Consider the following 24,682-nt stretch of genomic DNA (forward strand, 5'->3'; position numbering starts at 1 on the left):
GATGCACATTTGGGTATTTTCCTTCTTTCGCTAGAATGTCATTTCTTGATGTCCGTTTCTTGTCACTCATTTGTGATCAAGGACTGAGTAAGTTCCCTCTGCACCAGACCAGGTGGAAGACCGAGCCAGAGTCCTCTGAGCCACGGGAGGGACAATGAGCGACGGAGCAGAGTAGGGGCTTTTGGCAGCTCTCAGGTGATTTCAGATGCTTGGCGGGAATGATACTGTGGATAAAAGGGTTCACTGGGACAGTTGCAGGTTGCTCCGGCCAAAGGAATTGTGAGATGTGGATGAGATTTGGTGCGGGTGGGGGTGGAGACAGGTGCTCAGGTCATTGGGACGATGGTACTTAGATGCAGGTTTAGAATTCCTGCGAGCCTAAGAGAATCTGGCGCCCCAGGTAAACTAAAAGGGGGCAGGCAGCGTGTACGAGGATGATGGGGTGGCTCAGAGAGGAAGGGGATATTCTTTCTCAAGAATGACGAGCCCAAAGGCATCGCATAACAATTGTGATCTCCCAGCTGGAAGTTTCCTCTAGCACAGGCGTCCACAGTGTGGTTCCCAAACCAGCAGCCTCCATGTCAGTCACTGGGAACTTGTTAGAAATGCAGATTCTCAGGCCATCCCAACCATGAGATCAGAAACTCTAGGGATGGGGCCCCACAGTCTGTCTTGTCTTTCCTTCTCTCTCTCTTCCTCTCTCTCTCTCTTTCTTTTTCTTTCTTCTCTCTCTCTCTCTCTTTTTTTCAACAGGGTCTCACTCTGTCATCCAGGCTGGAGTACAGTGGCACAAAAATGGCTCACTGCAGCCTCAACCTCCTGGGCTCAAGTGACCCTCCCACCTCAGCCTCCTGAGTAGCTGGGACTATAGGCCTGCATTACCATGTCCGACTGATTCTTTTTTTTAATTTTTTGTAGAAACAGGGTCTTGCCATGTTGTCGCGGCTTGTCTTGAACTCCTGGGCTCAAGCAATCCTCCTGCCTCGGTCTCCCAAAGTGCTGGGATGACAGGTGTGAGCCACCGTGCCCGGCCTCACAATCTGTTTTTACCAGCCCTCTAGATGATCATAATGAAAGCTTGAGAACCACTGGTCTAGATCGTGCAAATGAAAGTTGCCTGAATGAGTTGGATTCTGCAGGCTTGTGAGGACCCAGAGCAGGCAGGGAGCCAGCTGCCCAGCACGAGTTCAAGATGAGCTAACCTGGTTTCAGCCTCCATCCCTGGGTTCTAGGTCCCTGCCCTTTCCAAAGAAACAATGAACCAGACCAGACCACTGCATTGGCATAAGATCACACTTTAGTTCAGAGACACATTTGCATAAATACTTGAAATGGATCCACTCCTGCAGGTGGCAGCCTGAGAACATGTGGCTCTCCACAACCCTGTGACGCTGCGGCCCTTTAGGTGATGGATTTTAACACTGAAGACAGTCGTGGTCATTCTTGAAGACAGCCTGGGGTGCAGCTTTGGAGCCTGCTTTGACATTCACCATTGACTCCCTGCCCCACGCCTCTCTTGTACTAATGGTTTCCCCTCTGAGGTAGATTATTTATCGGGGAAACCAGATAGAATTTTTTTTTTTTTCATTTAACTTTGCTAGTCCTTTGCAAACAGACTGACGCTGAGTGTCCTGTCTGAGTCAATAAGTGCACTTTTACTTTTTAACCTATGCCCTCTACTTGAACCCGAGCAAGGTCCAGTCCACTGGACAGTTGATGATAGGGTCTGTCACCCATCCCCTCTCCTCTTCCCCCTTAGGAATTCGTGCAGTACTGGAGGGGCTGCAGCAATGGGAGGCCTGGGTGGGCCATGCTGCCTTGATATATAGAGTCACCACAGTGGAGATCCTTGTCTGCACCTCAGTACCCCAAGTCTAGGAGCATGAGACTGACACCTTCCCCCCTGAATCACAGGGGGCACAGCTGGCTTTCACAGGGCTTGGCATCCTCGGGTTTCAGAGCCTTGTTGCAGGTGGCAGAGGCCTGGCCGGAGGGGTCCCTGCACTCTACAGTTCGCCGCTGCCAGCCGGGCCCGCAGGTGCTGGAGCACTCAGACCAGTCCCCCAGCACCCACTGTGCGTGGAGCAGTGGCTGGATGATGTTGGTGGTTGCTCTCTCTTTGCTGCTGTGCATGCTGAAGTCCACGTCATTAGGAACAAAGAAGGTGTATTTGACCTTCGGGGGGAAGACCTCGCCAGGGACTGTCAGGAGCTGCACTGTCAGAGGCTCTGGCAAGGGCCGGAAGCTCTGCAGGCGCTCCAGGGTGGCGATGGAGCCACTGTACTTCAGGATGGTCCCCTTCACCAAGATGTCCTGCTCTATGGCAGAGATGGCCAGGTTGCCATTTAACAGGTACTGCCCGTCAGCCGTCTTCAGCGCCAGGTAGTTCCCATCGTTTTGCACACCTGGGTGGCTCCGCTGCTTCACGTCAATATTAGTGGCACCAGCTGGGATGGTGACAATGTCATTGTAGCCATAACTATGATAGAAACAGAAAGACACCCTCAGACCAGTGGCTGCCCAGCCCTGGTCGCGATGATGCCTTGGAGACTGAAGTGGGCACCCCAGGTGGCAGACAAGAAAAACCAAAGCAAGTATTAAGCAAGTTGCCTCAAAGTTCTCAATAAATTAGCTGTTTAGGCAGACAGAAATGTCTTGTACATTGGGATTTTTCAAGGGTTTTTGCTTCATCTGGCAACTCTATTTCAAATGCGTGGTTGAGGAGTTGAGGTATGTGGGTCTTGAGAACAGCATAGAGAGGAGGCGAACCCAGAAGGATTTGGAAAGCTGCACTGGTGTAGCCAAACCTGGCACCTGTCAAATGAGATCTCGAATACCTCTAGTTCCTTGCACTGGTATACAACTTTGCTTGGCCACCTTCATACCCAGAGCTCAAACCCACATGGAAAAAACTGTTCTGCACACCCCTTCCAGAACGTGAACAGGAGGAAATTTCACACCGCCTCTTTGAGTCAGTCGGCTCCTAGTATTTGATGAATATGGCCCTAGGGTGGGATCAGGGTGGGGTTGGGAGTTGGGGATTCAAGCCTGCTTCTTTGAAGCCACTTTCTGGGTGTGCCCAGGCACCATGAGCACTGTGCTTCTGGAATGACAGCATGCTGTTTTGGGAAACTGTTTCCAGTCCGTTATAGGCTTAGGGCTTTAGGTAGGATGAAGAAAGATTAGTTGTTTGTTCTTTTCTGGAAATCTGAGTTCCATAGGCTGGGGAGAAAGTGAGGCAAATGGTCAGGCGGGCTCCTTGCTCTTCTTGCCATATGTCCAGCTGGGGCTAGCTGCTTAGTCTCAGACTCTGAGAGTGTCCACAGGACCATCTGCCTAAAGCCTGAGGGAAAGTGGCCAAGGGCCCCAGTATCTGAATAGCGTCTGCTTCTTTTTTTCTATGTCCTTTGAGCTTAAATGTAAAAAGAGTTCCAAGGCAGGGCGCAGTGGCTCATACCCATAATCACGGCACTTTGGGAGGGCAAGGCGGGCGGATCACTTGAGGCCAACAGTTCAAGACCAGCCTGGCCAACATGATGAAAGCCCGTCTCTACTAAAAATACAAAAATTAGCTGGGTGTGGTGGTGCATGCCTGTAATTCCAGATACTTGGGAAGCTGAGGCAGGAGAATTGCTTGAACCTAGGAAGCAGAGGTTGCAGTGAGCCAAGGTCGTGCCACTGCACTCCAGCCTGGGTGACAGAGTGAGACTCTGTCTCAAAAAAATAAAAATAAATTAAAAAAAATGAAAACAGTCCCAAGTTGCCTGCTATAGGCTGATTCTGTTCTCTCAGACTGATGAGATGAGAGATGTAGAGATAGATACACACACACACACACACACACACACACACACACACACACAGAATGGGACAGGGTTTGCGAGCTTCACCAAGTAGAATACAATACAGTGAACACTTTTCAAAAATTCTGAGACCGTGAGTGGGGGAAGTGGTTGGACAGAGGATGCTCACGTAACCCCAAGAAGGATACATTGATGTACTGGAGGCAGAGGCAGAATGTGGTCCATATAAGACACCTGACCTTGCCCTTACTCTCCAGGAAGTACATGGAATGGGAGACAAAAGTCATCCAGGACTTAGGAAAACGACATTCTCTTCTGGCTGTCATTAACTATCAATGTGACCTTAGAAAGTCATTTAATCTTTTTGTGTCTTAATTTCTTCCTCTGCAAAACGAAGAATAGTATTGGCCTTGCTCAGCTCACGGATTTATTTTACAAATCAAACAAGACCATGGAAATGAAAGCGCTTTGGAAAATCCTTGGAGTTTTATGAATGTGGGGCATGAGGATGTGAACAAAGTGTCTGGAGTTCTCAGATTCATGAAAGCCCTGGGGCTGCCAGGGCCCCTTTTTGGTAACCCCCTTCTCTGAAGATCCGTCTGCAGAAAAGGCAGGGCTTGCCAGGCTTAGGGTGAGACGTCCTTCCCAAAACAGGCCTGGGAGAGCTGCTTTTGGCCGAGGTCCAGGTTACTCAGTGTGGCTCGACTGACTCAGAGATGACAGCTCCCTATCCACACGGCCTCCAGCCCTCGTAAAAGTCACGGCTGTCCTGTGTTCTGTCTTTTCTATGAGCTTGACACTGCCAAGTGCACATCCCATCCCAGGAAATCCTTACGGCGACTCTGAGATAGAGATACTGCTGACATTTTGTAAAGAAACTGAAGCTCGGAGAGTTTAAATAACTCACCCAACCCTCATAGCTATTAAGTAGCAGCCACAATTCAAATTTGGGCCTATCAGAGCGCAAAGCCCGTTACGCTCTTCTCCCAAGCAAGGTCCAGAACTCCTGGGGAGACTCACCTGGTGGGGGTGAGGGACCCGGAGACCTTCCTGCAGGAGTTGCCTTTGCCGCCACACACCCCGCATTTGTCCAGCTTCCGGGGCGAGTCCACCACATGGTCACAGCCGGCCTTGACACACTGGCCACGGACACAGATGGCCAGCGTCTCTGGCCCACACAGGGTGCCATCAATCACCTGCAACAGGGAAAGGGAAGGTGCGGGAGGGCGTGTTGAGCACAGACGCAGCCTGTGGGAGGGGTGGGGACAGGCGACCTTCCTCCCCATCTCTGGATCTGAGTCCCAGGGTGATTCTCACCTTGGCCTCGAACACTTTGAACTCACTCCTCCCCCGGGCTCGGCAGAACAACTTGCAGCGGTCCCGGGGGGACACCCCGGCATACTTGGGGACCCACTGCAGGAGATTCCCATCCATGTCAGTGTAATTGTAGGCATTATACTTCTCACACTGCTGTTCCCTGAAGCTTTTCCCTAGAAAGAGGAAGAAACGGCATGGAGGTGACACCCATGCGCAAGCAGGAGGTCCCGGTGGAGAAATTCCGAATTTACAGCATTTTTCTTCTTTCTTTTGGTTTTGGACTCAACCCAGGGACCCAGGCAGGGCCAGTGTCTTCTGGGCACAACATTCCTAGACCCATGTGTGACCCTTACTCAAAAGGGCAAGGAAAGGAGCCCTCCAGCCTCATGCTGGGCTTTCTAGGATAAATGCCCTTTCCATTAGGGAAAGAGATTCATTGTACTTTACCGACGAATGAACTCAGGGAGCAACAGGGAACAATTCAGTAAGCCTGGAAGGCACAGAATGGCACGTGGAGCTATATTCTCAGGACACCGCTAATTGTGCAGTGCTGATTTCCTCAGTGACACCGGACATGACTCCAAAGACTCCTAAATCTACACGTCTAGCTCCGATCTTGCCCCCACACCCACATTCTGCAATGCTGGCTGTCTCTGGGGAGCTCCGTTTGCATGTACGATGATTACCTCCAACTCAGCACGGCCAAGCTCCCGAGGGTCCTTCCACAAACTGTTTGACTTTCATTTGCTGGTCTTACCACGCTCAAGTCTGAGACTGGCATCTCCCGAACATTTGAGCATCTCTATTTGCCATTTCCAAACGGTCACAGAGACCTCCACTATATTCAGGACAGTCTGTGATTTCAAACGATGGCATCCCACCCTCACCACTGCAAGCCCAGGGCTGCTGGCTTCATGGGGACCTGTGCCTGCCTCCTCTCCGTCCTGCCGTGCGCCGCTGCCGGACCAATCCATCTGAAGTTAGACGTGGGTTGCTTTCCACCCCCAAATCCTAAAATTAAAGCTGTTTTTCCTGCCAAGGTTCCCCGCCCAAACTGTGCATCTGAATGCCTGGGGAGACTTTGCCAAGGCAGATGCCACACTCCACGCCTGAGACTCTGAGTCAGTACAGCTGAGGGGGTCTGGGCTGTGTCTGCAGGAGCTTCCAGGTGACTTGATTGGACAGGTGGCACAGATAACCCCCAGATACTGTGTCAGCCTTCGAGGACCTCTGTGGTCTGGCCTTGACATAGTGGTGTGCTTTGCTTGATTCCACCTAAGCCAATGAGGGCCCTTCTCACACCTTTCCCCATCCTGGCAGGTCTCCTCACACCTCACCCCATCTCAGTCCTCCAGACTCTGCTCAGTCCTAACTCCCTTCAAAGCTTCTGCTCACCCAGCCTTTCCTTTCTCTGAGCCTCTCACCAACCTAGGGTCTGTGACTCATCCATTGAAACTTAATGGCTGTGTTAAAGGGATTTGGGTCTCTAATTGGACTGCAAGCTCCTTAAGGACGGAGACCATGCCTTTTACATTTTCATACATTTTTATAGTCCTAGACACACAAAAAGTACTAAAAAGTACTCGACAGTAATAGCAGACTTTGGTGCGTCTGAAATCATGACATCATTTTTCATCCATGCCTACTACCTTGCACCCTATATTCATTCCCGTCCTCCTCCTTTCCCGGCAATGTCTCACCCGTATGCCAGGCAAACTCTCACACAATTCCAGCACAAAGTTTCTAGAGCCTCAAGCCATTGTGGATCCTTCTTGTCTTGTGAAACTGCAAAGCCTACAGATTCTCCTATGAGACATCAACCCGGTGCCAGTGTCCTTTCCCGTGGCTGAATCTCTCCTAAGGCTCTGCCTGATTTTTCATGCCTGCCAATCCTTCCTGGAGCCGCACACTGGGCAGTTGGATGGGATGGTGGGGAAAAACCTTGTAATGATTTCCCTCTCATGAGTTTGCTGCTGCCCCTTTACTGCCTCTAAGTTAATGTGTGTGGTTTCTAGCAGGTACTGGGGATAGGAATATGCCAAGGGGAGGGAGAGGTAGTATTGCTTCCTGGGAAGGTTCTGTCAAACAGTTGCCGTGGCCCCAAGGGAAGATGGAATGTGAGCGGGGATCAGATTCAGAAATCCTCCCTCTGCCCTGGGCTGAATTTTGGCTAGAAAGACCTTGGAGGTTTGGCTCTGACACTTGCTTTGGAAAATGCTTCCGTTCTGCACACAGATGAGGGTTCTGATGCCTCCAGGAGGATTAGTTTCCTGGACACCAGCCCCTCTCCAGAGGCTCCTCCCCAATAAGTTTGGTTGGGCGTGATGTCCTCCTCTCCACATTGTGGAAGATGAGGGTAATTTCTCTCGTTGACTTTGTCAGGCTCTCTAAACACTATGAGAGCTGTCCCGGGTCCCTGAGAGCTGCCCCTGGGCTTGGAGCCTTGCAGAGCCCATTTAGGTGCAGATCACAGGCAAAACTCTACATTCCAGGACACCCACTTTACTCCCACTTTACACATCCTCTGGGGATGTGTCACAGCGATGATAGTAGCTGCTCTGGCAGGGGCGGCCCTGAGTGGCAATTACCGTCAGGGGGGCATTCCTCCGTGTGGCATGACTGGTACTTGGCTCTCCGACCCAGGCAGTATCTTCCTCCATTCTGAGGCTCAGGGTCCTCGCACTCACGGTGTGAAAACTGTACTCCTCCTCCACAGGTCCGAGAACATTCTCCCCAGGGTCCCCACGGTGCCCAGCCTCCATCTACCACGGGCTGCAACATACAATGGCACACTGAATGAGGAGCAAAGGCCAGGAGGCTTCAGTGTCTGTGCCACCGGGTGGCCAAAGCCCTGGCTTCCTCATCTAGTCATTCTCATCTTGGTGTATGGAGCACCGTAAACTGCCTCAATCATTTGTTTAAGGACTGTGTGGCCTTCATGGCTTTGTGAGCACAGAGACGAGGCTGGACTCATTCACTACTGACTCCCCAGTGTCTTAAACAGTGCTTTATGTTTAGTAAGGTGCTCAGTAGACTGCTGAATGAATGAATGACACTCTTTTATGGGGATAAGGTTGCATATAATGCAGTGGTTCTCCATTGGGGCGAATTTTACCCTCCAGAGGACATTTGGCAATGTCTGGAGATATTCCGGTGGCTACAGCTGGGGAAGGTGTATGTTACAGCATTTAGTGGGTAGAGGCCAGGGATGCTGCTCAACATCCAGCAATGCACAGGCCCCACAGTAACAATTATCCTGCCCCAAGTGTCCCTAGTGCCAAGGTAGAGGAACTCTGGTCTAAAGGAAGCAGCCCTGGGAAGTGTTGCCATAGTCTACCAGCCACTGGTTCCAGTGATAGGATAATGCCTGGGAAAGAAACAGAATTGCTTTTTTTTTGTTTGTTTTTTTGAGACAGAGTTTTGCTCTGTCGCCCAGGCTGGAGTGCAGTGGCGTGAATTTGGCTCAGTGCAACCTCTGCCTCCTAGGTTCAAGTGATTCTTGTGCCTCGGCCTCTTGAATAGCTGGGATTACAGGCACACACCACCATGCCTGGGTAAATTTTGTATTTTTAGTAGGCCGGAGTGCAGTGGTGTGATCTTGGCTCACTGCAACTGTTGCCTCCTGGGTTCAAGTGATTCTCCTGCCTCAGACTTCTGAGTAGCTGGGATTACAGGCGCCCACCACCACACTTGGCTAATTTTTGTATTTTTAGTAGAGACAGGGTTTCACCATGTTGGTGAGGCTGGTCTCGAACTCCTGACCTCAGGTGATCCACCCATCTCAGCTTCCCAAAGTGCTGGGATTACAGGCATGAGCCACTGTGCCTGGCCTGATTCTATGAATATGTATTTTCTGATCTGACTGTTCTTAAAAATAGAGGCCGCACATCATTCCATGATCATTTCACGTCAACCTCTCCCTGCACTTAGTTTGGCTCTGCCTCTGGGGATCGGTGGCAGATCCCTCTCCTCAATAACATGTGATGAGGATGAACAGGGTGAATGGGACGTGGCTGAGGATCAATCCATGAATCCTGTGCCAGTTGAGGCTTAGGACAAGAGTATGGAGCTTACCTGGTGCAGGCAGGCTCAGAAGGCTCAGTGCAAAAGACATGTACTGAGGAGTGCTTGGGCTACCCTGGCAATTCAGCACTGGCGGAGACCGGGCTGTGAAACCCAGTGGATGCTGTTTCATAGTGATGGCTCTATGACTCACCGTAAGAGAAATGTGATCAGCCTCGCGGTTTGGATGTGTTAAGAGCAGGGCAAAGAAGTGAATCATTTAAAAACCCTCACTGGCACTGTCTTGGTTTTTCTTGTGAGTTTACTCTCTCCTGGGCCGAGTTTTTTTTCTGCCTGGCCAGAGGCAGCTCTGATTCTCTCTCCTCTCCTCCTCTTTGAGTACGGAATTCCCACAACTGCTCTCATTCTCCCAACCTCTAATTATGCATTCAGTTCAAGCACGGGCAGGCCATGAACACTTTTCACTCAATTCTTGATGGAATTTATTCCACGTGTCTCTCTGTGTTCATGATGGAATTGACAGCGGCTCCAGTCTGTTGTGTGCCCACCTTCCTGTTTCCACACCTCTCCCCAGTCTGCATCTGCACCAGCCCTGAGCCAGTCCCAAAGCAGCTCCCTAATGTCTGGAGCCATGGCAGTGCCAACCCACTGAGTGAGGGTGAGCCTCCACGGGCTCCTCACTGTGAGGATAAATATACTTTGGTTTGTTTGTTAAAAGATGAGTGATTTTACCTAGAAGTCCTGTGTTGCAGCCTGGCCCAAAGTTTGTTTTTTTGGAGACAGGGTCTCCCTCTGCCGCCCAGGCTAGAGCGCAGTGGCATGATCATGGCTCAGTGCAGCCTCAAACTCCTGAGATCAAGTGATCCCCTGCCTCAGCTTCCCGAGTAGCTGGGACTACAAGTGTGAGTCACCAGGCCCGGCTTATTTTTTATTTTTTTGTAGAGACAGGATCTCACTATGTTGCCCAGGCTGGTGTCGGTTCAAGTGATCCTTCTGCCTCAACTTCCCAAAGCGCTGGAATTCTGGTGTGAGCCGCTCTGCCTGGCTGTCTCTCAGTTCGTGACTCTCAAGTGTGGTTCCCCCCTCGAGAACAGCCCTCAGTCCTCCCCATTTCCTTTTGTTTCTCCTTTCTCCTTCCCACTATCCTCAGGGGCTGTCCCTCACCTTGGGCCTCTCCACTTCCTCCTCAGGTAGACAGCTGCCTTCTGAGCAGAGGTGCCCAGGCCCGCACGGCGTGCCGTCAGCCCAGGGCAGGCTGCCATTCTTCGTGTGGCACAGGGGCTCAGCCCCATCAGTGTGGCACCAAAGCTGGGCGCAGACGTCCTGAGCAGAAGTGTTGGGGCAGTGGTGGAAATCCGGCCCAAAGATCTGCCTGCACTGCTGGTCCAGCTGGTACAGGGCCATGCGGCCCGGGAGGCCTGTGGGGAGGGGCAGGGCCGCGGCAGGGGCGTCCAGGAGACAGTCTCCTGGGAAGAGAGGAAGCAGGGGCATCAGAACGCACGCAGGGGCGCCACCCTTTCAGCTCTTCATGGCCTGCGATGGATGGCACTGAAGGTCTGGGCGTCACGACTTCTTGACCTGCCACTAAAACCTGTCACCACTCGATGATCTAGTGAGAGCATGCCTAATTTTTGACTATCGGTTGCAAAGGTTTTTCAGGACCAACTTTCCTTTGCTGTCCTGAACATCTAGGAAGCATTGCCCCCGACACTCAGTGTATACCCAGCGAATGTCAGCTAACGCAATATTCACCCACATCACAATCTAACCGTGCTCCTCAAAGTCACAATATGCAAACGAAGACCAACTAATGCTATCTGGATAATCTTATTTTTGCATCATACATGTCCCTGTCTCCCTTAGTGAGAAGAATTTAGCATATTTCATTGCTTTACCAACAACTCCAACCAATCAAAATTGTTTTTTCTTTAATCCCCTCTTCTGAGAAGCAATTTTTTTTTTTTTTTTTTGAGACAAAGTCTAGCTCTGTTGCCCAGGCTGGAGTGCAGTGGCTCGATCTTGGCTCACTGCAACCTCCGCCTCCTGGGTTCAAGCGATTCTTCTGCCTCAGCCTTCTGAGTAGCTGAGACTACAGGCATGTGCCACCACGCCTGGCTAATTTTTTGTATTTTTGGTAGAGACGGGGTTTCACCATGTTGGGCAGGCTGGTCTTGAACTCCTGACCTTGTGATCCACCTGCCTCAGCCTCCCAAAGTGCTGGGATTACAGGCGTGAGCCACTGCACCCGGCCTTCTTCTTTCTTTCTTTCTTTCTTTCTTTTTTTTTTTTTTTAAGAGATGGCGTCTCTTTCGGTCACCCAGGCTGGAGTCAGTGGCGTGATCACGGCTTACTGGCAGCCTTGATCTCCTAGGCTCAAGTGATCCTCCTGCCTCAGCCTCCCGAGTATCTGGGACCACAAGTGCGCGCCCCACGCCTGGCTCCAATCCTTTGAACCAGCCCCCCGCCCTCTTGCTCTCACAGGACGCAGTCACTGCCTCTGCCATGCCTGAGGCCTGAGCTGTTGTAGGTTCGTCCCTCCTCTGTGCCATGTGCTTCTATTCCTTCAAGCGGTGCTCAAACCCTCCTCCTCCAGACACCTTCTCAGATGGCCTCCCCTGCTTTGTGACTCATCTCAATTAGCCCAGAACTGCTGCTGGAAGATGGGGCCGGGAAGAGCAGACTTCGGGGGTGGTGTGAATGCCCCAGCATGGGAGGCTGGCTGGGACTCAGCTCCAAGGGCCCTGTGAGGAGGCACTGCTGGAGGGGTCCCTGCGCCAGCAGCAGTGGAAGGAGGCCCACGGGGACAAGCAGGGCGGGGTCGCCGGTGCCTACCGTGCCCGCCGTCCAGGAGCTCCGTGAGGTACATGGCGCTGCAGGGGGACCAGGGCAGCGTCTGGTTCAGGTGGACGAACAGCGGCGCCATCATGTGGTGCTTGCCCATGGGCCCGAAGAGCCGCGTGCAGGGCTTGGAGTCGTCGTGCGGCATGCTGAGGACGTGCCCTGGGAAGAGAGGCCTGGTCCACTCTGCCCTGTCCTGTCTGAGGGCACCTCACCCGGCCCAGTTAGGGACAGAGATGGAGCTCCTCAGGGGAGCAGCCACCCCCTCACCCTCGGAAGATTTCTGCGTTGGGCTTTCCCCTGCACTTTGCTCTTCCAGGACGCGTTCTCAGATGACTGAGAAACATGGATACCCCTTTATTTTCTGCCTCAGCCCGTCCTAAATTTGGATCTAGCTCTGTTATTTGCTGTCTTACATGACAGTCCTCGGACCATTGTTCTTCCCCCAGATCCTACGGCTTAGCTTGTGCACAGCGCCGCGCCTCCCCCCCAGCGCCCGTCTGGTGTCCTGGCATTCATCGGGTGACCTGTGATCATCATGTATTTTGTGCCCGGGCTGGGAGCGGAGTTGTGTTCAGCACCGTCAAGCGCGGTATCTGTTTGTATACAGCCACCCTGTCAAAATCACCAGGAGCTATTCCTAAGCGAGGGCCGCGTATTCCTTAGGAGCTAGGCGACCTGGGATCTGGAAGCACAGTTCCTGCTGATGTGCTGAAGTGGGCTTTGGCAAGGCAAATCTTACCTAGTTCATGGGCCAGGGTGTGGGCCGCCTGGAGCCCCTCATCCTCGATCACGGAGCAGCTTTTGTTGGGGTCACAAATGGTCCCGATGTCTGCCACACCCAGGGTGTCACACAGCCCCTCCTGCCCACAGAAGTTCTGCTTGGTGGGGAGAAAGCAAGAGAGTGCATCAGTGTGTGTGTGTGGTGTGCTGCAGGCCTCCGGGGACAGGGGTGGCCAGTGTGCATGTGGGAGTGGACCACCGAGCATCCCATAACATGCTTGCTGGCCTGTGCATCACCTGTGTTTATTGAGCTTTTAAATTAAATTAAATTATTATTATTATTTTTTGAGATGGAGTCTTGCTCTGTTGCCCAGGCTGAAGTGCAGTGGCATGATCTCAGCTCACTGCAACCTCTGCTTCCAGGGTTGAGGCTATTCTCTTACCTTAGCCTCCCGAGTAGCTGGGACTACAGGCGTGCACCATCACACCTGGCTAATTTTTGTATTTTCAGTAGTGATGAGGTTTCACCATGTTGTCCAGGCTGGTCTCAAACTCCTGACCTCAGGCAATCTGGCCTCTTTGGCCTTCCAAAGTTCTGGGATTACAGGTGTGAGCCACCACGCCCAGCCTAAATTAAATTTTAGAGACGAGGTCTGGCTATGTTGCCCAGGCTACAATGCAGTGGCTATTCACAGGAGTAATTGTAGCTCACTTAGCCTCAAACTCCTGGGCACTAGTGATTCTCTCACTTCAGCCTCCCAAGTAGCTGGGACTACAGGTGCTTGTCATGTGCCCGGCTGAACTTTTTTAAGGAGGGGGAAGCAACAGCAGGTTCAACGTGTCTGGATATCCCGCCTAGTGGCCTTGCTTTATTGATTCTTTTTGTGTTTATGGTCAAGACAGTTCACCCCCCCACCATCTTTCTAAATTGGAGAGTAACCTGTGAAATTTTGTTTTGTTAAAAAATAAAAACAGCCTATAATCTTTGCATTTTGAGAGGCCAAGGCAGGTGGATTGCTTGAGTCCAGGAGTTGGAGACAAGCCTGGGCAATATAGTGAGAACCTGTCTCTACAAAAAGTAAAAAAAAAAAAAAAAATTAGCTGGGTGAGGTGGCTTGTGCTTGTGGTCCCAGCTACTCAGGAGGCTGAGGTGAAAGGATCATTTGGACCTAGCAGGCAGAGGCTGCAGCGAGCTGTGACTGTGCCACTGCACTCCAGCCTGGGTGACAGAGCAAGACGTTGTCTCAAACAAAACAAAACAAAATTAAAAACAAAAAAGAATATAAAATACAGAGGCTATCAAGATGGATTTCTGAGTGACCAGATCAGGAAATCTCCATCTGTCCTCACGTCAGCCACTCATGTAAGGGAGCCTGTTCTATGTTCCAAGCTGGCTGCATCCTGAGGCTGGCTGGGACTTCAGAGGCTTTTTGTGGGTGACAGGACAGCATAGTCGTTCAGAACATGACCCTATAGCAGCACTGTCTTGGCTGGTCTATGGGCACTGCCACTATGTGGCAAGAGAGCTGTGTGGCCACTCTGCATCTCAGTTTCTTCTGTTACAAAATGGGGATAACACCAGGACCGGCCCGGTGGGGTTGTTATGAGACTGAAGGAGCAGACGGGGCCTGGCACACAGGATCACTCTCTTGCTTTCAGGAAGCTGTCTGTTTAAATCATGCCATGTAGGTGGGCAGCCCTCCCGCTGTGGGCAAATCTTGAGGGGACCCCCTGGCTACCTGCCCCATGTTTTACAAGCACTGCAGCTAGAACTACTCTCTTCATTCTAAACCCAGATCTCTCACTCGGCAGCTCGAGCCCATTTCTTCTTGTTATGTGTGACCTCAGGAGACAGCTGGTCACAAACTTTTGGAAGACAGCCCTTACAAGATTCTTCTCCTTCCCTTGCAAATACCTCACACTTGTCCTCATGACCTCCCCCTCATCATTCCGGGCATGAGGCTGTGGCGTCCAGCTGGGGCCAGCAGGGAGACGTTTCCCATGTTTGGGCAGGCCTCGTGGTCCTCCCTTTGATCTGCCCATCCCGTCTCCCTTCCTCCCCAGGGCTTCCGGAGCCAGGCACGGACCTGTCTGGTGAGCAGGATGGCCGTGTCGTAGTGCTCCGGGTGGCGGTCGCTGGGCTGGTTGAAACGCCGCTGCCAGTTGCAGAAGTTGCGCAATGTAAGCCCCCCGTTGTCGGACACCTCTGGGCCCCATTTTTCATCTTCTACAATCAGCACTTTTACCACCATCAGGTTGATGGAATTCTTGATGCTGGGGTGCTTGTAGATTCGGGCTGCCACAGACATTAATGTGAGGATGTGGTTCTGTCAGGAAGGAGGAGACAAGAAGCAGAGTGAAGGGTTAAGTCTCAGGGCCCTCGGCCTGGCCTGTTTGCTGCCATCACCTCTTTTTATGCGGCTGAGCATCAAATTCTTACCAAAGCCTCACAATACCCCCGAGGGCTCCGCGTTACTCCCTTCATTTTGCATGTGAGAAAACAGGCTCAAGAACCTGCCCAAGGTCACAAAGCTGATGCATGAACAGCTGCCTTTGAACCCAGACCTGCCTTGCTCCAAACCTGTGCGTCTAACATTCAGACCAGCTTCATGGGATGACCTACATCCAAATTCATTAAAACCCAAAACCCTAAATTTATAGTGCATTTCAAGTGCGTCAATAGTCATATATGGCTTGTGGCTACTGTACTGGAATGTGCAGATAGAAAGTGCTACTGGACGGCATGGCTTATTCTGCCTTAATCCTGACACTGTCTCCCTGCCAGCCACCCCTACCCATCCCTGCCTCAGCCCAGAAACAAAGTTCTGAGCGCTGAAGCTGAGTAGAGTTCCCTCTTAGAATCCAGCTGAGCATTTTCCTGCTGCCTGTTGGGGTAACTCTACTCTTCAGGGTGGGAATTGTTAACACTGAAAACTTTGCTGTGATAATCACTCCTAACAACAGTTACTCTGCCACATTACCTCAAAGAATTCTCACAGTCACTTCATGAAGAAGGTGCTGCAATTCCATTTCCCGAATGAGGAAAGTCATGCAAATTAGCTCGTCGAAGGTCGCACAGCTATTGAAACCAGGAGGCCAGCCCAGGTGTGCCTGTCTCTGAGGTCCACCGCGCTCTCATCAGGTTTCCCAGGGCTTGGCTTCCTGGTGTCTGCCTGGACAGCCCCGAAGGGTTCATTCCCTCCTGACTGGGGCTTGAGAGGCTCCCGTGGGCCTCAGCGGACCCACGTGCTTAGGAGCTCACCTGCTCTCCCTTCCACCCAGGCTGGCCAACAGAACGTACATCACTGCTTGGCCTCTGTCTTGTCCCTGGGCTGCCAACTGCTCCCCCACTGGATTCCAAGGCTTGGAGAGGAGGCCAGATGGGAACTCGCTCTCCTGCCTCGGTGACCCCTTGAAGTGGCCCTTTTTGAGCATTTTGTGGAAGGGGAGACACAGGGGCAGAGGTGGGTGTTCCTTGAGCCTGGAGTGTGGTCAGCTGGGCAGCACCTGCTTGCCCTGCCTCTCCGATCCCTAGATCACCACCTCTCGGGAGCCCCTCTTCCGCTTCTCCTGTGGTCTGGAAGGTGGGAGTGGAAGGAGGAGGAAGGAAAGGGTAGAGAGGGACATTCCATTGGGTGAGGCCATGTGTGGGCGTTCCAGATGAATCCTATTATTTGTGAATGGGATCTGTCTGTTCACCTCGCAGGCAATGAGCCAGGTATTTTGTTAGCCCTACAAGCAGGGGTTGGCAGGTTATTTGGTGTGTCAAGCACTCCAGCAGTGTTTAGGCTGATGTAAACATCTTATCAACAAGGCTGAAACTTGGCACTTGCTCCTGGAGTTGGATTCTGGAGGGAAAAAAAGCAATCACATCATTATGCAACTGGGGGTGAGCACTGAGGAATGGTGGCTTGCCGAGACGAACTCCTGGCTGGGTCTTTGCTGCTTCCAGGAGGCCAACAGTATCCTGATCTCTCGAAGAAGGACCAGGGTCTGATGGGCCAGGGACCAACCCCTGGAATTTCTTCTGAGGCAGACTGCGACCATCATCACAAGATTTCTTCCCGTTGAGTCCAGTTTCACAATCTCAAATTGGGGGAGATGAGGTCGTACAAGGAAGATATGAAGCTAAGGAACACCAGCTGCTAAGCTTTGGGACTGAGACAGCTCAGTACCAGGAGCTAAAGACGGGAGGTTGGGGCAAGTCTGTGCCCACGTTGAGCAGATCGGAGGGAGGCTGAGTGAGAGACGAGGCAGTGCTCACGTCCTCAGTGAAGACCGGAGGAAGGCGAGGGTTAACCCCTGATCTCCTGCAGGATAAACCACTGCTTGAAGATCAGGCCCAGACAGCACAAGGAGCTTCCTGGCCCTCAGGTCCCCAGAGAGCTCCTTCTCTGCAGCTCGGGTTGCTCATATCATTGTCTTCTCCAGACGGTGCCTAGCTGTCAGGCAGGGCCGGCTTCAGAGCCATTTAGCTTCAAGGGGTGGGCTGGACTTGAGGACGTCTGAAGGTGCTTCTGGCCGTTGTCTCAGAAGATACTTTTCATTTTCAAGAAGGCTAGGAGGATTCCGTGACCCAGGGTTCCCTTCCACATCCCAGCTCCCAATCCCACTGACCTCTCCTTATCTCTTGTTCTACCGAGGTTTTGATTTTCCCCTCCCAGTCCGCTCTTCTGATAAATGACCACAGGAACGCCTCACATACGCGGTGGGTCTCACCGTTCCCTAGGGAGAAGGACCACTGAGCCTGGGTGAAGTGGGTGACCTCAGGGCTGTGAGCCTTTGGTTCTGCCCCAATCCCCTAGGCTCAAAGGACAGGCCTGACTTAGAGTCCCGTGGGGATCAGGCCTGCGGCTGGTCAAGGAGGAAGTCAGATGCCTTGCTCCACCTCCTGGTGCCGATTTACACCTCCCTGCTCCCCACACCAGTGCAGGCTGCGTGTGAAAAATGTGAACGGGGTCCTGGCCCCCTGAGGAGGAGAGGCCTCAGCACAGCATACAATGCCCCAAAAGCATAACAGGTAGGTGGGAGCCCAGTCAGCCCAGCCGAGGTGTCAAATGATCTGCTCTTGAATGACTTGGGGATCCCATACTCTTAACTTTTGTTAGGGAGAGGCGGCATTTTTTAGGGAGTCTGCTCCTGCATGAGTGACCCCAGGGTCTGGAATAGAGATGAACATCAGGCCAGTCAGGGTGGCTCATGTCTGTAACCCCAGTATTTTGGAAGGCCAAGGTGGGAGAATCACTTGAGACCAGCCTGGGAAACATAGTGAGATCCTGTCTCTGTTTAAAAAAAAATGGATTAAAAAAAATAATAGTAATAACACCCTGGCCTGTTGGGTGGGCCAGAGCACCTTTTGGTTATTTGAGATACGAACAACGAGATTCCTTCCTCAGAGCTGGCATGGTAGCGGAAGCCAGCTGCGGTGGGTGATGGGGACGGGCCGGCCTCCTCCCGCCCGATGTTGTCATTACACCGAGCCGGTTTACGCTTCACCTGCAGCTCCACTGCTTTCTCTTGTGGCACGCCCAATGGGAGGCCAGGAGAGGAAAAGTGGCCCTGGGAAGCCCTTGCTTCAGCATCTGGTGCAATGCCTCTTCCTTCCTGACGTCTCTAGGGCCTGAGACTGAGCTGGGGGTGTGGAGATGGAGAAGCAAAGGGAGAGGAAAGAAGTGAGAGGAGAAAAGAATGACCTGCACGATATCCTTCATCTCCTCTTGTTCTCCAAACAGCAGAGGGCAATGTCGCCTCCTCAAAGCGCGCATGCTGAACTACAAGTCAGCCTTCACTGCTGAGCCTGGGCAAACTGAAAGAGAAGATTCCTCTGCCGTGTGGAACAGCAAAGCTGAAACAGTGGTGGCCGGCACTCTGATGTCGTGGGCTAGCCCATCCCCCCCACTTTAACAAATGGTTTCCATCACTGAAGGCAACGCTAGCAATAGCCACACCTTGCTGAGTATCTCCTCTAAACCAGGCAGCAGGTCAGGTGCATTCCATATTTTGTTTCATCCCCAAGACAAGGCTAGGATGTTGGTATAGCTGCTCCTACCTGAAATAATCGAGGTACAGAGAAATAGGTGACTTGCTCAAGGACACTACGTTATTTCTATTTCGTTCCAAAGTCTGTGTTCTTAGTCTCTGCACTGACTGCCCACCCATCTTTGCTGCTGTAAGGAAAACTACAGCCTAGCCAAAGCAAACCCAAGGCTCGCAAGCAGCAAGTCCGCCTGTCATTGCCTATGCACCCCCCACCTCCTGGGGGGTGGGGAGGGGCGATCTTTGGACACTGAAACGTTTTCTTTGGGAAATACTCCATCTTTGATCATTCTGACTACAGCAGACATAAGGGATGGAAAAGATGCATTCTTTTGCCAATGGGAAAGGAAAACGCACATGTAGCACTTGTCTTTCTCCCCGGTAGCTACAGAGCGGAGGGTGTGGGGACATGGATCTGTCTCTGTTTCATCCAAACCAGGATACCCTTGAGAGGGAAAGACGGTAGGATTAATAATGATGCCAGAACGGGTAGAAACTGGGACGCTGCTGGACAACCTAGGCTCCAAGCCCACTTTAGTATCTAGTGTCTTGTGGAAGACATTTTCCCCAGAGCACACGGATAAGGGGGCATGGAGATGGCTGTGACATTCTGAGGACCCTGAAGTCAGTACCCAGAATCTGACCTCCTGCGAGTGTTCTGCTGGGCCTTTGGGAAGATGAGCGCCACTTTTCAGACCCTCTCTGCTAAGAAGAGGGCTCAAAAACTGCTCACTGCAGAAGCACTGGCGGGACAGTCGTTCCAGGCTGGTGAGAGTGGGTACTGCCACGCTGCCCCTCACTCCATCCCACCCCGCGTTCACACGGGACAGTGAGCAGCAGCCGGATGTAGACGGAGCTAATGGAGTCTTCCCAGGTGGTCCCTCCTTTCAGAAAGGCCCCTCTGTCTGAGCTCCTTAACTCTGAAACCAGATAAGAAGGTGGGACGCCGGGGCCCCTTTTGTCCTGGGATTAAGTGAACTCAATTGACAGAGTTCTGGAAAACTTCATTGTCGCTTAACAGTGAGACCAGCCTCGGCAATGATGCATTCTTTCTCTCAGCCTCCACGGTGGTTTCTCCGCGGGATAGGGCCTCACAGCGGGCCTGGACGGCTTTGAACTGCTGGATTTAAGGACCCACTCCCACAACATAAGCAAGTATCAGAAGGTCGACAGAGCCACAGACCCTCGTCCTGAGAAAGAGGCTGCCTGGTGGGATAACAGTGCTCAGGAATCAGCTTTGGGAGACGGGCTGCAGGCCCAGCCCTGCCACCTCCTGATCCTGATCAGTGCTGTCTGATCCTGAGGAAGCCACATGGCCCCTGTGCGCTGTGCAGTGTCCCTCTGCCCCGGTCACAGGTATTTTCATGGAGGTGATGTGTGTGCAATCACGCTGTGAATTGAACATGCTCAGAGAGTGGCTAAACCTTCCAGAAGACCAGCTCATCATGAAGCAGCCACACAGGCGCTGAGACCGGGATTGGTCGCCTAGTCCAGGTGTCTTGCTTCACAGATGAGGAACTCTAAGCCCTAGAGGGGTACAGGCTCTTCTCATCCTCACACACCCCTGATTACCAAGACACCCCAGAGTGCCTTCCCTCTGTGTGAATGAGGTCTCTACATAGAGGACTGGCTTCCATTTGCAGTAGGTGGGTGTGGGCAGGCCAGGTCTTGAGGCACGGGAACTTGATTTTCATTCTTTCTCTCAGCTGGGCTCATGGACCTGTTTTCAGAAGCCCAGGGGACTGAGCTGAGGCAGGCACGCCTGTCCTGCAGCATCTCCGAGGCTGGTCAGCTCATCACAGCGGAGGGGCCCGAGGGTGGTCCTGGACACAGCTGTACCTCAGTCCCTCCCCCACCCGCCACGGTGGCAGCAGGAGTGCAGGTGGGCTGGGACATGAGACCCAAGGTGGAGGTGGCGGGGCTGGTCTCCCTGAGGGAAGACTTCCCTTCCAGGTGAGACTCGGAGGTCAACCCCCTACGGAGAGGAATTCGGCATTCAGAGGTGCCCGATGCCTGGTTTGCTGTGCTGTCCTGGTCCAGGTGGGCTGGCTGGGTGTGCAGATGCCAATGTGCAGCTGGGAAAGGTCCAGAAATGCATGTTTGTGGGGCATGGGGAGCGGGTCAAGCAGGGGCCAGATCACCCGGTCAGGAGTCTCGTGAGGATGGCAATGCCTGGGTGTCTCCGACATAGAGAAAGCCGACTTGTCTGGGGCAGCAAACCTGGACTTTAAGATGAAGGGAACAAAACCGGGTGCAAACCCCAGCAGCGTGTCCTGCTTCAGCAGCCGGGGCATCGTGGGGCCGGGCCTCGGACCATGTCTGCCTCTAGATAGCTAGAATGTCTGGAGATGCGAGTATGTCCCTGAGGCAAATACTCAGTTATCTCCAGCATCCAGGTGATCAGCTCAGAGAGTGAGACAGTCTGGCCCTGAGGGCTGAAAAACGGACTTTCTCTGCTGGCAGAGTTCTTGTTGGCTTTCCTATGTTTTGGTTCTCAGGCAAATGTCAGAATCCGTTCCGTGTGTGGAAACAGAGGGGCACAGCGCCCAGCTCTGGGTTTGCAATGGGTGCATCTTAGCTTCTTTCTGGTGGAGCCCGCTAGGAGTCAGGTGTGGGGGCCCTAAAGAGATGGAAGAAGCCCTCTTCTCACCCCTCTCCTGCCACACTCTCTAGTACTTGCTTAAAGAAAGGAGTCAGAGGAGAGGGCTGGTGCCCCCACTGCTCCCTGCTCTCAGGGCAGGCAGGGAAACAGATATGAAATCAGCGCGACCCAAAGCTCATGAGGCAGACTGCCTTGGCGGGCCGGAGCCGCTCTGCGGTGCTTTGCGGGAAGCAAACACCACAAGGGCTTGCATGGGTGCCTGCCTGGGGTGTAATCAGCACCTGCAGTAGCCAGAGGAGCAGCCATGTGGACTGTCACCCACAGCCCTTCCCATCCTATGCGTCTGTTTCTCCCTGGGTCTTTCCTACCCTGCCTTTGCCAGCGATAGAGGGTGGGAAAGATGGGGGTGAGAAACAGAAGGCCTCCTTGTCTGGACTATTCTGCACAGGCGATGCCTATGCCCTTGGGGCCCCCAGCAGTCGGGCGCAGGCTGAGCCTAGTATGGGGTCCGGGCCAACAAAGCCATCACCACAAAGTGTCAGCTTAGCTGCCGCATTGCCAGGATCCCTGTTTCAGGGAACTATGACCTAGGCAGGTCAGTTCTTCCTTCCCTGGCACATCTCTGGTTTTGTGCTCCTTAGGGGCCAAGAGCACCCCTCTCCTGGAAACCTTACCCTCCTTTCCTCCTGGAAAAGCCTTCACTTGGTCTTTAGGGGAGAAACTGGGGTTTAGGGCAACACAGACGCCTCTTGCTGAGTCAGCACCATCTTTGCATCTAGTTAGAAACGGTCGGGTTAGGTATCTGTTCCCTGGACTCTGTTTTTCTCCCCTGTTTAGGTAAGAGCTGTGTCTGGGCTAAGGGCAGCTGGGTGGACCAAGTGTGGGTCTGTCTTTACCAGAGACACTCACCCAACGAGCTCCTCCCAGCCCCTGCTCCCCTCGTGTTTCCACCAAAGCTTCAGTTCCTGGGCTGAGCCCCTGGGCAGGAGTTCTCTGCCCCTCCCTCTTGTGCTGGCTGCTGGCACTGCCAAGTTCTGCTGAGGCTGAGTGCCAGGTTGGCAAGGTAGTTCATGCCCCATTGATCACAACCAGCTGGCTGCACAGAAGTTGGGCAGCCCCTCTCCAGGTTCAGCTCCTTTCAAACAATGTCGTTTGCTTATGGCGACCTCCATACCCAAGGGAATCGGACAGCCATCTCTTTCCATCCCGTCTGCCTTTCCCTGGGAGCCTCTCAGATCTGGGGCAGTAGAGGACTGAGGGGTGGGAGTGGGAGCTATTCCTAAACGCTCAATTTTCGTCTCTGCTGGGAGAGGCAGGTGCAGGGGAGTGCGTTGATACCCACTTTCGGGTCAGTGTGCCACGTGCCGCGGGAGATTCGGATGAGAGGGATGAGCGTCTGCAGCCCCCTCTAAACGGGAGGGGACCCGGGGTGGGGGCGCAGGGAGCTAGGGTGGCAGAAGTTCAGAAAAGAGTTACTGCTCTTTCTCGGAAAGGAGAGAATGTCGTTTGGGGTCAGGCTGGAAAAGATGAGCAGGAAGGGTTTTTTGGAAGGGGAGATTTTAGAGACGCTGGGAGGCGTCTGGGGGGCCTCCGGGCACTGCGGCTGGAGAAGGCTCTCAGTCCTACCTGCAGGTCGGCCCCGTAGAAGGCAGCCATGGACGCATCGGCCACCAGCAGCGTCTCCACGAAGCGCGCCTCAGACACAAACCGCTTGGTCCTACTCGTGGCCCCCAGGGGCGGTGGCAGCTCGCTAGCGCCTTCTGCCTCCTCTTCTTGGCTCCCCTCCTCGCTGTCCTCCTCGTTGTCTCCTCTCTCCTGCCTCTGACCCTCTCCCGTCTCCACCTCCCACTCGGGTCCTCGCGGGAGGGGGCGGGCTCCGGCGGGACCCCAGCGCTGCAGGCGGTGCGGCTGACCCAGGGAGCCCCCCGCGCCCTGCGGCTGGATGGTGAACTCCTCGCCGTCCAGCAGGAAGGAGCCGCTCAGCCCGCGGCACAGGCTGACCGCCGCCAGCGACTCGGGCTCCCCATTCACGGTGCCGGAGAAGAAGCAGCCGCGCAGCCCCCGCTCGCCCCCGGTAGACCGGCCCGAGCCCCCGAGGCGCTCGATCTTGAACTCGGGCGCCAGGAAGCTGTCGTCGGGCGCCAGGCGCAGCACGAAGCCCTTGCCGAAGGCGGACAGGTGGAGCGCGAGCTCGCCCGCGCTGCCGGGCAACCGCGTGGGCACCACCAGCTCCGAGGCCTGCCCCCCAGCTGCGGGCCGGGCCGGGGCGCCGCGGGCCAGCGGCAGCGGCAGCAGCAGCAGCAGCAGGAGCGGAGGCCACCGGGGGCCGGCGGGGGCGGGGAGCATGGGGGCTGCGGCGGTGACTGCCCGCGGGAGAGGGAAGAAGCCCGCCCGGCGCGGGCAGGTGCTGGCTGGCCGAGCGCGGCCCGGCCGCTCTCTCCAGGAAAAGCGGAATCAATCAGCTGCAAGGCCGACTCGGCCCGCAGGGCCCGGCGGCGGGAGCGCTCCCCCGGCGGCCCCTCTGGCTGGCGCAGCCCGCTCCTCCGGAGCCGCCGCCCCCGAGCCCAGCGCGAGCAGCTGGCCCCGGCCCGCGTGCGCCCGTCCTCCGCCCCTGCCCGCGCCAGCCCCGCGCAGCCGCCTCCTGCCTCCTCCCCGCCCCGGGAAGCACCGAGTGGGCTGCCGAGCCCTTCTTATTTATACTTCCTTCCCGGCTTGACATAAGAGGTTTATTTTTGATCTCTCACTATTCCCGTTTCCCCTCCCCTGGGATCAGAGAGAGAAACTGAAAAGAGGGAGAGAGCGGAGAAAAAAAAAATTGGGATGAAATGCAAAACCAATCAGGCAGCGAGACCCGTCCACCACCCTCCCCCTTGAAGTGTCAACTCCAACTTCTTTCCTTCCCTTTACGCGCCGACCCACGTTAACCCCTACCGTGCTGGACTGACCCTTTGGAAAGAGTCCTTGGGAGACCCCAACCGCTTCCTCCTCTGCGGCCAAGAGTCCAGGATGCATCCTCCGAAGAGGCTCGTGCACTGGTCTCAGCGACCCTGTTCGGATCCCTGCAGAGTCCGACTGCAGAGCCCCACACTGTTGGATCCCTGAAGATCCCTCCGGAGATCCGACTATGTGGGGAGAAGGTTCCAGAGTTTTTCATTGTAAAGCACAAGAGAGAGAGGGGGGAAAGGTCATGCTAAAATCATGTCCTCCTCTCATCACTACTGTACAGCCTTCCTAACTTTTATTCCACACTGAAGATCGGGAAAACAAACACAAAGCAAAAAACAACCCACCTGGGTAACCCTAAGAGGGACTCTCACTGCCATGTTAGAGGGCAAGTGGG

At 53.8% G+C, this 24,682-nt stretch overlaps 1 protein-coding gene across 1 annotated transcript; it reads right to left on the reverse strand.

Annotated features, from left to right (window-relative positions):
• Positions 1 to 1,279: 1,279 nt before the first annotated feature.
• On the reverse strand, positions 1,280 to 24,393 carry ADAMTS8 (ADAM metallopeptidase with thrombospondin type 1 motif 8). Its single transcript, XM_023185914.2, has 9 exons — positions 22,969 to 24,393; positions 14,792 to 15,031; positions 12,724 to 12,859; positions 11,976 to 12,143; positions 10,308 to 10,609; positions 7,709 to 7,892; positions 5,121 to 5,293; positions 4,824 to 4,999; positions 1,280 to 2,479 (listed from the first exon to the last, which is right to left on the reverse strand). The coding sequence occupies exons 1-9, from the start codon at positions 23,686 to 23,688 to the stop codon at positions 1,909 to 1,911; spliced, it is 2,670 nt and encodes an 889-aa protein (XP_023041682.1). The 5' UTR covers positions 23,689 to 24,393; the 3' UTR covers positions 1,280 to 1,908.
• Between the last annotated feature and the right edge of the window lie 289 nt (positions 24,394 to 24,682).

This window comes from Piliocolobus tephrosceles, chromosome 13, assembly GCF_002776525.5.
Source record: "Piliocolobus tephrosceles isolate RC106 chromosome 13, ASM277652v3, whole genome shotgun sequence".
NCBI lineage: Eukaryota > Metazoa > Chordata > Mammalia > Primates > Cercopithecidae > Piliocolobus > Piliocolobus tephrosceles.